Consider the following 14,612-nt stretch of genomic DNA (forward strand, 5'->3'; position numbering starts at 1 on the left):
ACTCTTGTTTACAAAATGTTTACAAATTGATAGCAAGTCTTTAAACAAAGACCCGTTGCAGGGATCTATATGTGCATTGATTCGATCTCATATTTGTTGAGTCGATTATCGAATCTAAATAAATGCCACAGAGGAAAACAAAGGATGAAATGTCTTCACACCTTTTTGCCGCTGCACGTCGAGGATAACACTTTGACCGAAATCACTTTCATGTGATGATTCTATGACTGATATTCGTAAGAGTTTTTACCATCAAATATGGTGTATGTGTGGGAGGCAGGGTGGGGGTGGGGGTTGTCATGAGGAGGGCAATATTTTCCATTAGAGAAAATGGTAATGTGAAGAGGCATTGGCAGCTAAATTCCTTGACCACTTGTAGCTCAACTCAGAATTGCCTGTTTGAACCATGGGACTGTGAGGCTATCCAGCCAAGCCCAAAGTCTACAGAGGGCGGTATCACATTGGCCCTATCTTGTTTAGCGAAACTTGACAAGGTTCAGTCCCTGACTGCAGATCATAACAGTTCTTTCTGATGATCCACTGTAGTAAATATGTTGCAGAGATCATTTGAAACATAGTTTCTCAGTCTTTCAAGTCAAACTTGATGTTTTAAGCACCTTTACTTGTGTGTTCTAGAGCTTTTTTTTTCATCAGGCCAAACTACACAAATAGAACCTTGGACTACAGTAGTCAATCACGTGTGTTCGTATCCAAGTTATCTGGCACGCCTTCACAAGATAATTGTTACTTAGATTGAGAGATCTGTAAGAAGTAAATACAGCACTGTGCACTTTTGGACCAATATGACAGCGCCCTCTGAAGAGCCCCATTAAAGGCATTGAAGACTGGCCCCAAACCGCGTGCGGCCATCTGAAAAAGTTAACTTTCTGTTGCTTGCAAGTGACATTTTATTCGTGTCACTACAAAATGCAGACTAATGAAATGTGATACCTTGTTATCTTTAGCTGGACCTGAGATATCCATCGCTGCATCGTTTGTACACTGTGCTGTGGGTATTGACCGCAGCTGTATGTACTGACTGTACACTAGTGTCTAATTACCGACGGTAGCAAGCTGTGTGTGTATTTTCTAGATCGATGGTGGTGTCTTACACTTCTGTTACATCTCATTCAAAACTAGGTCAGATTACCGGCATTAGACGTTTCTTTTTGCGCGAGTCTTCACACCCTTTAACTGTCACATAAATAAATAAATTAATGTATTGATTTATAATTTGATTACTTTTTCACATGCAATCTTTAGTGTGAAACATTTCCATGTATTGGGTGTCATATTATATTTCTACAAGATGATCTCGATAAAACTACCAAGGTAATAAAGTTTTCAGTTTGAAAGTTTCCTCATGCCTAGGGGTTAAAGGGTACCAGTTAACAGCAGATACCAAGTTTCCACATTTCAAACTGATACTTTTCATCCAGAACCAGCCACCTTTTCTTTTAATACCACCTGCTCAACCTTGACAACGGTATGTGTCGCAGCCTTCTCAGCTGCTAGTGATGCACAAGATGGAATTTATACTGTCAAAGAAAATGTTTACGAGCTTTAGTATCAAAACAAAACTTTAAAAACAGGTGTCCTTATTTTGTTCTGTTTCATACTACAAAATGGCTGACACTTAGCAGGTTGAGTATTCATAACTAATACTGTCTAGAAGTCCCTCGCTCTCGCTCTCCCCCTCCACCTTCCCTTACCCCAACAAAAATGTTTTCAATAGAGTTGTCAGATTTACTTCTAAGCTATTTACAATTCATTGTCACTCATATTTTATTCAAGGTTATTGGATGAATCGATTTTGTTTATTTGTTGGTGGAGCCAGTCGTTGCCAATTGAGGTGTTCTATTGCTTGGATTATGCTATCGTTTAATTCTTTTCTGGAATCGTATTGTTAAAGTAGACAATATTATTGTTCTACCATGCAGAACCCTATATAGTGTATGATGTCAAATCAGATACCTGTCTTTATCTGTGATGAAATCAATCAGGGGCCAAGGTTTCTTATTAATTATAGTTGTTTACTGATTGGAATAGCATTTTTGATCACTTGATTCCTTAGATATGGATCCAAATTATTTGATAGGAAAGTTTTCTGAACTTGTGCCAATATTTTGAACTTGTTAACTTCAATGCTCACTGCTAAGTTACCATGTTGATTTCTTGGACTTTTTGGAAAGTTTCTCACAGTTTTGATTGTAGTTGTGTGGTATACTTTTCAAGACTGTATCTTCTGTTGAATGCCAAAAGTTCTACACAAATTTATATTACAAGTAGGATGGGTATACATGGTCCATTGTTTCCTGAATGTTTGTTTGATGTATGAGAAAAGTGTTATTTGCTTTAAAGGTCTGAATTTGTTCTTTATTGGGTAGTGTTAAATTACTTGGATTACTTCTAATATATAATAAGTTTTCATTAACTTCAATTGTGTTATGCGGTCCAGTTATTACTTTTATAGTTTTGAGGGAGAGAGATATAAGCATTATTGCCAAGATGGATCCTTGGCAGTGTGTTGTAGTTTCTGTGGAATAAAGACCTTTCTCTTCTCATCCTCTCTCTCCACCTTCTCCCCACCCCCTCCCCATCCACAGGAATGATTTGCTTTTGAGATACTTTACCTCTCATGATCACATCAAAATCAGGTATGCAAAGTGGCAGTGTACATATAATGTGGGTGAGGTTGTACAGAGTCATCGGGTTGGACTTATAAGTCCGCTACTCCTTCTGAAAGTGGAAAAAAATCTTTCTTCATCTACTTGTGTTTGCACAACTATGGCACTCTTTGTTCTACAGTGAAATTTGTTGACAACTTGTTTGTTTATTTTATTACAGAGGAATAATGTGACTGAAGTGGAATCCGAACTTTCTGGGATAGCTCGATGTCCTTACGACCCAAGATTCAATGCGACGGCCCTCCTCACCAAGGAAGGAGATCTTTACTCTGGGACTGTCATGGATTTCACAGCCCGAGATCCTGTCGTCTATAGGACCCTGGGGCCATCACCGGCTTTGAGAACTGCTCAGTTGAATTCAAAGTGGCTCAGTGGTAAGGCCATCTGTGTTTGCAGTTTCCTTTCTGTTATAAAGAAAGAATATGTTCAAGCCAAAACAAACAAATTTCTTGTCAATTTTTTGGTGTTATCCTTGCTCAGACATTATTACTAAATGTGGCACATCTGCAGCCACTTCTTTGCATGTTCTTGTTTTGGCAGGAGTGCCCTATAATTACGTAGTTATGAAGACCTGTTTAGTACCAATAAAAAGTTTGATTATGAAACTACTCTCTATATGGATATAGAATAACTAGCAATGCACACAAACATGTGATACGCATGTGTTCCATTTAACATGAATTTCCATAGTGACATTACTGTTGACTCCTAATAGAAATAAAAAATTAACTGTACCAATGTACCTTGAATCACTTTCGTGAACTCTTCCATAACTTGTTACCATAGAGATAACATTTAAATTTGTAAATACCAACTCGGAAATCTAGTCAGCACACCTGTTGTTTTGGAACATTGTGTCTTTTTAAAACAGCTCATTTTTCCTGAGAAGATGAAATTAGGAACAAGTGAAACCACATCTAAGGAACATAAAGGAGCTAGTTGTTTTTTCCTTCTTCAAGGTTTTTCACCTCAAGGAAGCCTTGACTGCAATATATCAGGACCCCTGAAACAGGTTTTAGATATGGACTGGAGGGGGACACCAGGTCAAAGTCAGACCACTGTTCAGGGGTGTTAAAGTGCTGCCTACAGCTGCACCAACCCCTCTTGCAAGTCATATATAGTGTTAAATTGTAGTGGATGGATCATTGTGCAAGTAATAATGATAAATCTCAAGGGAAAATGATGAACATAAAATTTGGCAAATCAATGTGACCAAATTTACAAAGTTGTGAAGTCCTTTATGTAATTGTACCACAATTTTTTTTTTTAACTATTTAGACTGTCTTCATTTCCTTTTCATAATGTAGCAGTGAGTTCTCAGCTGAGAATTGGATTGAACCCTAAAACCAATGTATGTGGCTCTTCTGTTGGCGAGTCCAACTTAAACTTTTGTCGTGATTGATATGTTTGATATTGATGTTATCATCGTCTGTTCAACTATTGCTGTAACTCGTGACATATTGCACCCTGTAGATAACTATGGAGATCTCTGTGTCTTCTAATTAACCTATTTAATGTGGAACTGCTTTTTATGTCATCACAAACATTGCCATAATTTTGAAATTCATGTTCTAAGTTTGTTCTATATTTAGAGGTTGAACAGATGGTAATAATATTTATCACAAGATCAGAGGAGGATTCTCATATATAGTCTCCATTTTGGCTGTATTTATTTTATAGCCAGTTTTTTTATTTTTTATGGAGAATGATGGAGTGGAGAGGATGGGCAGGGTTATCAGGCAGAAGAAAATTTGTGCTCTAGATAAATGTAATGTGTTTATAGCATTTAAATTTGAACGTATTGTTTAATATGTTTCAGTGTATTGTATTACAACCATTTGGATAATCTGCACGACATTGGTGGAACATACTAGCAGAGTCAGATTCTCATTCAAGGGGGGGGGGGGGGGGGTGCATAATGTGTTTGGGCTGAGAGGAGAAGGAAACATCAGGTCTGTTTTTATATGAACATTGACTTCCAATTTTGTTGAACAGGATAAAGGAATGAAATAGTGTCATGCTGATTGTCTTGTGGATGGAAGGGTGAGGGTTTAAGGATGGATATTGGGGGTAAACAGTATGATATGATTGTGAGTCATAACAAAAAATTTAGAATGATAATTGGCCATGATTTGAATCAAAATAACTTCATTATGTAGCAAACAGCAACCATATACAGTAAGGCTCTTTGGAGTGCAAATTGCTTTGTTAACCTTCATATTTTGTCTGTTTTTTCTGTCTCACAAATAGAACCGAACTTTGTGTCCTCATATGAGATTGGATCGTATGTGTACTTCTTCTTCAGAGAGGTTGCTGTGGAGAAAAGCAGCTGTGGGAGGGTAAGAAAATATCACACATTTTTAATTTTTTTTCCAAATCTCCAGGCTGATATTTGAAAATTTGAAATGTGTAGAATTGTCTGAAGAAAAACTGTGATTTCCTTCCGATGCATGGTGTCCCTTTGGCGGAAGTTCGTATTCAAAATGATCAATACCAAAGGAAATGCAAAAAATGAAAACTGAAGGAAACCAAATAAAGTCACTTTACTTCAGAAGGTCACATATGTTCATAGTGGACAATTTTTTTGCCTGGGTGACTTCCAAAATTGTTTAAGAGCAAATTTTTCAATTAACTGCTGATTTGGTTGTGCTTATGCTGTTTGTCCTAGGAACATCAGAGGGTACCTTCAGATGTTTGACAGGATGTCACTGCCCTTCATGATCTTCAGATGACCTTTAAAAGGTCATCCCTGATTTTCATTGTTTTAGAAGCATATTCAAACCATTTGATAGTACAGTTAAATAACGACTGGATGTGCTTGGTTTGGGATTGGTCGGTACACGTGCAGTTGTAAGTTATATGTCCATTCAGAAATCATGGTACTTCGTTAAGGTTTATGATGTCAGACCTTTGCCAAAGTTTACAGCAAACTTTAGTCAAGCCGTGTAGGGTCAGACTTGACAAGGAATGATACATTTGGATACAGCTTCAACTTTTATAAACTTGCATATTCACATATATAGGACAAGCACAGATAGAATGTGACCTTCAAATATAGATAAGTGAATAAAGATCAGGATATAAAAGCAGTTGGTGGATTGGGTGGGGGGTGGTGGGGGAGAGGGGAGGGAGGGAGGGTGTGTAAAAGGTAGAAAACTTTCTTCAGGGTAGCAATTCCGGTGTTGTTAATCATGAGTATTTCTTTGACATAAAGGTGAGTTAGTTGATAACAAATATTGCAAAATACCAACCAGACTCGATGAGATTCTATCAGTGAAGCTACTTACTTCTGAAGAGCCTCTACTTGCATCTCTGTTTTCAAAGAGCCAGTGCTTTTGTCGGCTACTGTTATATCCACTGGAAAGACATCAATTTTTATAATTTATTAATTTAATCAGCTTATCAGCCTTGCTATGGATATGTCACTGTGGGTTCTTCTCCTGCCATTTTGAGAGGGTTCATGTTACCTAGTAACAGGAGGAGGGTTCATGTTACCTAGTAACAGTTCTACCTGGGAATTAATGGGATATTCTGGTTGCTGAAGTTGATTGCTTAACAAAAAAAAAGCATCTTTAAGGTCAAAACCACATTCTCATAGTAGTTTGCACAGTAAAGTTATGAATTTCGTCAAATTTCTAGATATTTTGCTAAGGCATCTGGCAACAAGCAGAGTGATGGATTCTGTCATGGTAACGGTAATTCAGAGGAAGATGTTTGTGGTTTTCTTTGTAATATTTAATCCACTATAAAATCCAAAAATTGACATAATAAAATGTTTCGACCATAAAAGATGCATTCAATCAATCATATCTCCAAATCTGGGAACAAGATATGGAGATGGGGTTTAGCAGTGTGGCTTATTCCTCTCCTTCAAGATAACTGTTACAATCCTTGCTACCAGAATATCTCTTTAAACAGGTGGTTTTGTGCTGTACATATGCTAAATTATCTTTATTTGGTTGCATCTCTATTCTAACTGCCATGTCAGGCATTTATTAGTAAACCGTTTTTCTCTCCCAGTCGGTTTATGATGACTGAATTTTAAGTGGGTGTATTGGGGGGGGGGGGTGCATGGTTGCATGGATATGGTTGCATGTTTGCCAATGAGGGTTGGGAAGAGTGAAAAACAAGATGAAAGAAAAATATGAGGAAATAATCCCTAGTCTAAGCACATAGGTCTCAAAGTCATAAGTACTTCCCTCTGGCTACATTACCGTGCCAATTTGTACATTAGCTAAAGTTGAACCGAGCCTGCACTCTATAACTAAAATTGAAATATGTCGTTCTACCTTAAAAAAGTGCATTCACTAAGTCAGAGGTTATTTTAATTGGACCTAAATATGCTGAATTCTTTACCAGTCTATATATATATATTACTGAGGCAGAACGAAACATTGGATAGCATTTAAAGCCAACTGTTTGTTACAAGTCATAAATTTATATCTCAAAAGGTATTTAGTTGGATTATTATAAATTACCAAATGAAGTGAAAAGTTGGATATTTATGCAATCCAGTTCACAGAGTGGAATTATAAGCTAAAGAGTTAAATGGATTTAAAATCTGCCTAAAGTTTGATATTAATCCCAACATAGGAAATTGGAGTCACTAAGTTAGATTTGTGAGCTGGAACTTGGATTGAGAATGACTTTCCAGGGATATCCATGGAAGTTATATATCCGTATGGTCTAGATGTTAGATTATAATCTTTAAAGACAAATTGGAAAAATCAGATTTAGGATATTAATGTTCTTTTTTACAGGTCGGAAGCTGATCTCTTTGATCGGACATGTAACCTTGAAAAAGTTCGTTGTTATGACGTTTGGTATTAAATTTTAATGTCAATATATGCCAACATCCCACACACATTTATATGATCAAGTTGTTTCTGTGATGATTAGTTGACGACACTAAGGAGAAATTGATTGTGTACGTGCGAATGTTGTTATTTCTGTGTAATCAGTTATTCCACTTGTCGCTAATAAACAGCCTGAAATGAAATGCCAACAGACTTCACAATAATTCATGAAAGTGAAGCTTAGTGGAAATAAAATGGCAGGTGGAAGGCACCTTCTCTTGACGTTTCAAATGCTTGAAGGCAAAAGTTAGAAACTCGGATGACATCCATTGCAAGTATGATGCAGGAGAGAAATGGGCAAAGAGGGCTGGGGGGGGGGATAGGTACTTATTTACACATTGCAAAATATTATGTTCGTTGGTTCTATTTATAGTTCTGTTGATATGAATTGTCTCCTTCCCCTTTCCTCTCCTCACCTCTCCCTCCCATTAAATCATATCTTCTGTTAGCACAACAATGTACTTAAAAATGTGCTAGTTCTTTCTATCAACCTGGTGGTTGTAGGAGGTGCGGTTGGGGGTGGGGAAAGCTTAAAGGCACTGCTGAGACAAATTTAAGACCCATTTGAGAGGGTAATAAAGATTACAGCCATGATTGGAAAACTTTTTGACAAATGTCTAACTATGAAAACTGAATGCTAGCTCTAAAAGGGGGGGGGGGGAGCTATAGGTGGAGAGATAGGTGGAGAGAGAGAGAGACTGATAAGTTTTGATAACTCTCTTCTTTTGTGAGTAAGACGTTCTTGTCTTTAGTTACTAATCCCCTTTATGATCGGAAGAAATATTAAATCTTCTTTGAACTGTCTATAAAACTTTCATGAGAGTTTAATATCAGATCTTTCATGTATTATTTTTATACCCAGACCGTAAAACAACATTGATGTGTCTTTAGATTGTCCTGCTGGTATGGTCCAGTGGAACCAATTACCCCCCTAAAGAACCTTTGATAGGGAAGTTCATAGCAAATGTTGTATTCCATGCCAGATATGGTTCAAATAACCAGTGGATTCTTTGCTTAAATATCTGTCAATACTTTGTGAAAGATGGTATTTCTGAAATCAAATGATGACAAATTAGTTTGGAGAGGAGCAACTTTTGTTTGAACCATGTTTTTTGTTTTCTCTTAACTCCCACATGGGAGTGGTTTAGAGCCCTTCTAACACAGATATTACATTCCTCTGAATCTTTAAAATCCCACAGGAAAGAAAAATGTGCTGACATTTTGTTTAATAACCCTTGGTTTTCATTTCAATTTGGTCCATAACTTTTTTATAAATAACATCATGATTATTTTTAACTATTTATGTGAGTGGGAGATTTCATTTGGTGCTGACAATATTAATACAGTATTAATTTCTGAATCCTTGATACCATCCTAAACTGCTGGCGGTCACTGATCCCCCGTGCCGCCTACAGGGTATCAGTTCTCATGCACTGATTTTGAGATGGATTTCCATGACAGGGAGATTGCTAGGATAAAAAAGTCAGGGTCTTTTTACTTTTATATCAAATTTTTTGCTTAACCTAAGGTGGTCAGAAATGTCATACATTCATAGTACCATTTGTAAACTATTTTTTGTTTGTTTTTTGTTTTGTGTTTTCATGTCCTCTTCTCTCACAAATTTGAACAAGCAATATTTGAATCAGTTCTTTGCCAGAGGCTTTTAATGACATTCATAAATTGATATGATTTCCCCCAAAACGTGCGACATCAGTGAAAGTAGTTTTGCTACAAGGTAATTGGTGCTTTATGAAGCTTTATGAGGCATATCGTTGTAACTTATAACCTTTCCTATATGTCCCACATTTCTTTAAAATGAAGGAAAAGCTGACCCAACGATGTCCTGGTAGTGATATCCATTGGTTGAATGCTGACCTATTTTAGGACTGTAACCCAACTATTTAGAGATTCACTCCAAAGGCCAAGGGCAGTAGGTGGCTTCATTGCACACAGATTATTTCCTGTCAGTTTTAACACATAAAGATTAACTGATTATAGAATTGAAATTTGAGGCTGGAGGCTCTGTGAGTGGGAGGAACATGAAAAATCGGGTGGGAGGATGAAGAATTTAGCAACCTGTAGGGGGGGGGGGATAGCATAGACTCACTTCAGCTTAATATACTCAGAAGATTAACTTTACCAACATGAAACAGCTGATGGCAAATATATGAGAGCCTGAGACTGCCACAAGACCTGGGTTAAAATAACACTGGTTATTGACTGGTTGAAATAAAAATGGAAAAAGAAGAAAATAGGTTAACTTCACAAATTTGTGTGGCTGTTAATGTAAAGGGTTACAATGGAAGTGAGAAATAGGAATAGATGGAGAACTTTCATCATCTTAAAGCAATCAGGCATATTGACTTTGAAGGACTGTCAAGCTTATTCTGGAAAATCAACTTTCTGTGCCAACTAACAAAATCAGCTTTGGAAGTCAATTACATCAAAGTCAGATTAGATTTTAACTAAATAACTCCTCATCCCCCTTTCCCAAATAGACAAAATGAAACTTTTGTATCACACCCCCTCCATCACTATGGAGATATTGAATTAAACAAAAAATAGTGGTATGCATATGATTCACTCTAAGGGGGGTACTAGCACCAAACTGGTGTTGTATTCACGAAACCTACACATCTCTCCTACAGTGTAAATATTGGTCATTCTTTATTAATTTTGCTACAATTTGTTTCTGACAACCACATTTGCTGTTCGGACACCCAAAAAGGGTAAGATCTGGTTGTTCTAGGGTAAACCAGTGACTAGGACTGATAGATGGTGTAATAATCAAAGTTTCTGATGAGAACTGGGCTTTATAATGTCTTAATATTTTGTGGCAAGTTTGCATGATTACCCAGCTGGGAGAGGCTGAAAGAGATTGGTGCTGGGATGGGCGGCAAGGAGGGAGGCCTTGGTACGAGATAGGTAATAGAGAATTAACATTTATGATTGGAATTTTGAAGAATCAAATATAAAAATGAAGGTGGCGAAGTAGAAGTTTTACCAATCAAATCTTACTGATGCGAATGATAGTGATAGTGTTAAGTCTAGACCATGCATCGATCTGTTTACTTTTCTAGTTACAGCGACATTCAGTTTGTGCTCTCAACCTGTAATATCCACACATAATTGGATATGTAATCTGAGGGGTCTATAGGCTTACAACTGCTTGATTAACTATACTCCCAGTTTCTCTGTTATTAACAGTTATCAAATCTTGTCATAGTGATATTGTTGACTCTAAGACCATGCATCGATCTGTTTACTTTTCTAGTTAGATCTACATTTAGTATGTGCTCTCAACGTGTAATATTCACACATAATTGGATATGTAATCTAACTGAGGGATATATATGCTTACAACTGCTTGTATTAACTATACTCGCAGTATCTATGTTATTAACAGTTAAATGCCGCACAGAAAGTTTACAAAAAACCAAGTTTCATTTCATTTTTCATTTCATTTCTTTTTTATCTATCACAACATAAGTATGACGTAAAAAATATATGGAGATAAGAAACAAAACTTGTGAAAGGAATTGTACTAAAAACCCCTATAGGGCTTGTTTGGTAGTGACACTCCCTGAAAAAATACAGAACTTTACAATTAGAAAAGAGAACCAAAAAAACCAAACAGAACCACCCCTTCCTTAATGTAGCCTAATGATGTCTCTATTTGATAGCAAACCATTTCACTTAATTGAACGTACCTAAATTTTGTTGTTCATGCTGTGATTTTTATGTTTTGAATTAACCAGTGAATAATGGTAATGTTGCCAGGTACCTTATCTTTCTTAAATCACTTTGTATCACCACCATGCTGTGGGTAAGTGAACACTACTACATACATTAAAATATAGCTTTAACTACTTTGCAGTCTCTTTTTTCAAAACTGTTCCATCTCTCCCTCATTTTTTTCTCTCTATTTTGTTGTTGTCTCCTTTTCCTGGATTTGGATATTTTACTACATGCTGACTCAGCATGACTATGATAAACGGAATAATGATCACAGATATATAAAGATTTTTTTTTTTTTACATGAAAAGGAATTATTTACAAGATCACAAGCTTGATCAGGGAATGGTAAATAATTGGGTTAATATGACGCCCAAGGAAAGCAAGAAACTGACAGATGCTGGTTCCAGGCTGACAGACAATTTCTTTTTTCACAAATTCCCCAATAAATGTCAACAGCTTGTTTTTTTTCCTGCCCTTTGCTTACTCTGAACACATTTAGGTTAATTGAGGTGACAGAAATTCTAGACAAACAGAAAAGTGTTTTGTATTATTTGTCTCCCCCCCCCCCTCCCCTCTCGAAAAAGAAAGAGATGATAAGATAAAATTAGTATAATAGAAAACATGTTTCAAAGATTTCCTTTGTGAGTATAATTTTCTGGAAGCCTTTTCAAACCCAACATCTTTCTGTTTGCCACTGGAAATTAGGCCAACATACACAGGAATATTGATTGGTTGGTAATTTAGCAAAATTGTGTATCTTTCTTAGTCATATTTATGACTCTTTCTTGGGGGGGGGGGGGGAGGGGAACGGGTGATGCTAGCTCTAAATACAAAAATGAATGACTTTGGGCTTTTTGTTAGTCCTATATAGGACTGGAAGTGATTGAGAATAAGCAGTCGTAATGTAGCAGCTCCCACAACTGAAATACATGAACACAAAATATTTTGTTGTTTGTGCATTTTGTTTTTGCATTAATGTCACAACAGATGTTAATCATCCATACCAATTCATATGTGTCATCATAACTTAACCATCAGTGCACAATACCTTCTTACCCTCCTACATCCCAGCTGCCCCCCCCCCCCAATCACTCCTTATCAAGTCATCACACAATTACCATCAGTAGTCTGGATTAATCTTGTTTGGGATAATGGCTTTTCCTTTCATCCACAAGGGCCTACCACTTATATGGCACTCACACTCATAAAGTATGCACCTTTAATACCTGTCATTAACTGGACCCAACAGCTGTTACCTTCCCACAAAATTAGTATGCAACTTTCCTTCTTATTCATTAGGCTCTATGGCAAGTTTGGCCCCACACTCATAGTCTTTTAAGGACCTATCTTTTCAGTCACTGTGCCCTACAGTCTTTATAGCCCCACACTTATACTTTTAAGGATCTTTACTCTTTATTCACCGGGCCCTACTGCCAAGTCGGCCCCATGCATTCTTTCTCTTTTCCTGCACTGTTGGTACATCAGTTTGCCACATGGGATTTTGAAAAGGTGACATTTTAGGTTCATGGCAATCATATCAAGTCTTCTGAATATAAGTATTCATTGTTATGCTTGACTGCAATGCTCTGTGATGCAATACCATATTGATTAATCCTTGAGAGATATTGAGTCGTCTCCTGTTCTTGCATGAAATCACAAGCGAAAGCTAAACACATATAAATGTAAAGAAGGAAAATCAATCTGCAATGCTTTCTTTATGTACTGCAGTGTACAGATCATTGAGTCATAAGCCTTCCTGTCCCTGACAAAATTCACCACCAAAACCATTATCCCATGGAAAGGAAAACACAACCAAAACCTTTGAGAAAAAGATTGAAAAATTACAGAGAAAAATAGTACGCGTTGTCAAAAGGATGGAAACTGCTGAAAATTTGACAAATTTTCAGGAATTAAGAGATTTTGCTTTGTTGGAATCAATTGAGGCAAAAATGAAATAGATTTAAGAAAATGACAAGGAATTTTACAATAAATATTCTTTCTGATTGAAAATTTAAATAAATATTTCCATTGTATGGTGTTACTTAGAATTGCTTTGTTAACCTCTGGATAGTACCATCTGTAAGTACTCTGCATGGAAAACAGTCACCATGCAACCAACTACTGATGTGTTGTATGTTCAGGAGTCACATTTATACAGGTGGCTTAGTTTTGCCCCCAAATATGCTAGGAAAAAAAGGAGCAGAATCGGAATCTCCATGTTAAGTGATTTTGAAAAGCTTCTGGCAATTTTTAGCATGCTAAGTTTGGGAACGAATGGTGATGATCTTTAAGCATTAAAACACACCCAGCTGCTATCCATAGCACAAGCAGTAAGTATTTTAATATTGAAATTAGTTATTCATCACATAGATAACAGAGACCTAGATGTAACATTCAAAGTGGCAACGGATTGGTTGGTCCTGTTGAAGTATGCTAAATGTTTTGTTGGAGTATTGATTAGCTGTTTATCTTCACACGGTGGCCTCTTGAGAGATTGTGTTGTTTCTGTGTTCTGCCTTGATCTTATCAAATATGGGGAAAAAATAACTTTATTTTTCAAACTTTCCAATTATTATTTTGAAAACTATAGTCATCGTAAAATCGATCTCTTTTGGAATAATTTCACGATTCATTCACCTGTAATAATACCATCGCTCAACGGGACGTCTCGGTATTCGTTAGCCGAGTACCGAGAGGATTTATGACAGTGTTGGAATCAAATTAAAGTCCATTTTCCAAAGTTCGTTGTTCTTGTACAAATATTTCCAATTCCCAATGCTTCCTTTTCGTCCAGTCTAAAAATAAGAAGCTGAGGAAATAATAGAGCCTTCTTTTACAGCTGAAAACTGGACAAAAAGCTTCCTGTTCATAACAACTTAATTTATGTCCACAGGCTAAAAAGTGGATATAGTTTACATCTTCTCTTGATTTGTGTGTTCCCAGAATGGCTTCTCGTCAAATTCGGTAACAAAGTTTGACAGTTACTTTTCTTTTGCACTTTATTTCATTGCTGTCATTGTTTAGCTCAGGTTCACAGTTCGGTATTTCTGAATATATATTATGTTGTGAGCAGTGGTCAGACATAGTAGGACCCCCCCCCCCCTACTGGTTTGGTACAAATTTTGTCCTCCAGGACAAGTGTTGTAATATTGCCTCAGGGTGGGCCAAGTGCAACCTAATTTAAACCCAAACAGGGGTAATTTTGGTGTGATGTAATCTTAAGTGTTGGACGACAATTAGACTATAACTTGTGTCACCTACCTGTCACAGGTGTCACGCTTCAGTTCAGAGGTAATTAGTATATTTGTTAGGATGTACTTGTGTGAACTCT

The 14,612-nt window shown here is 36.8% G+C and overlaps 1 protein-coding gene across 3 annotated transcripts in view; it reads left to right on the forward strand.

Moving 5' to 3' along the window:
• The window catches only part of LOC139966567 (semaphorin-5A-like), a 142,319-nt gene that overhangs the window by 83,021 nt on the left and 44,686 nt on the right, over positions 1–14,612 (forward strand). For all 3 annotated transcript variants that reach the window (XM_071969734.1, XM_071969735.1, XM_071969736.1), the window contains exons 7-8: positions 2,848–3,061; positions 4,938–5,026. In XM_071969734.1, the coding sequence (XP_071825835.1) occupies positions 2,848–3,061; positions 4,938–5,026 (303 nt within the window). The remainder of the gene's footprint in view (positions 1–2,847; positions 3,062–4,937; positions 5,027–14,612) is intronic.

This window comes from Apostichopus japonicus, chromosome 4 (assembly GCF_037975245.1).
Source record: "Apostichopus japonicus isolate 1M-3 chromosome 4, ASM3797524v1, whole genome shotgun sequence".
Taxonomy (NCBI): Eukaryota; Metazoa; Echinodermata; class Holothuroidea; order Aspidochirotida; family Stichopodidae; genus Apostichopus; species Apostichopus japonicus.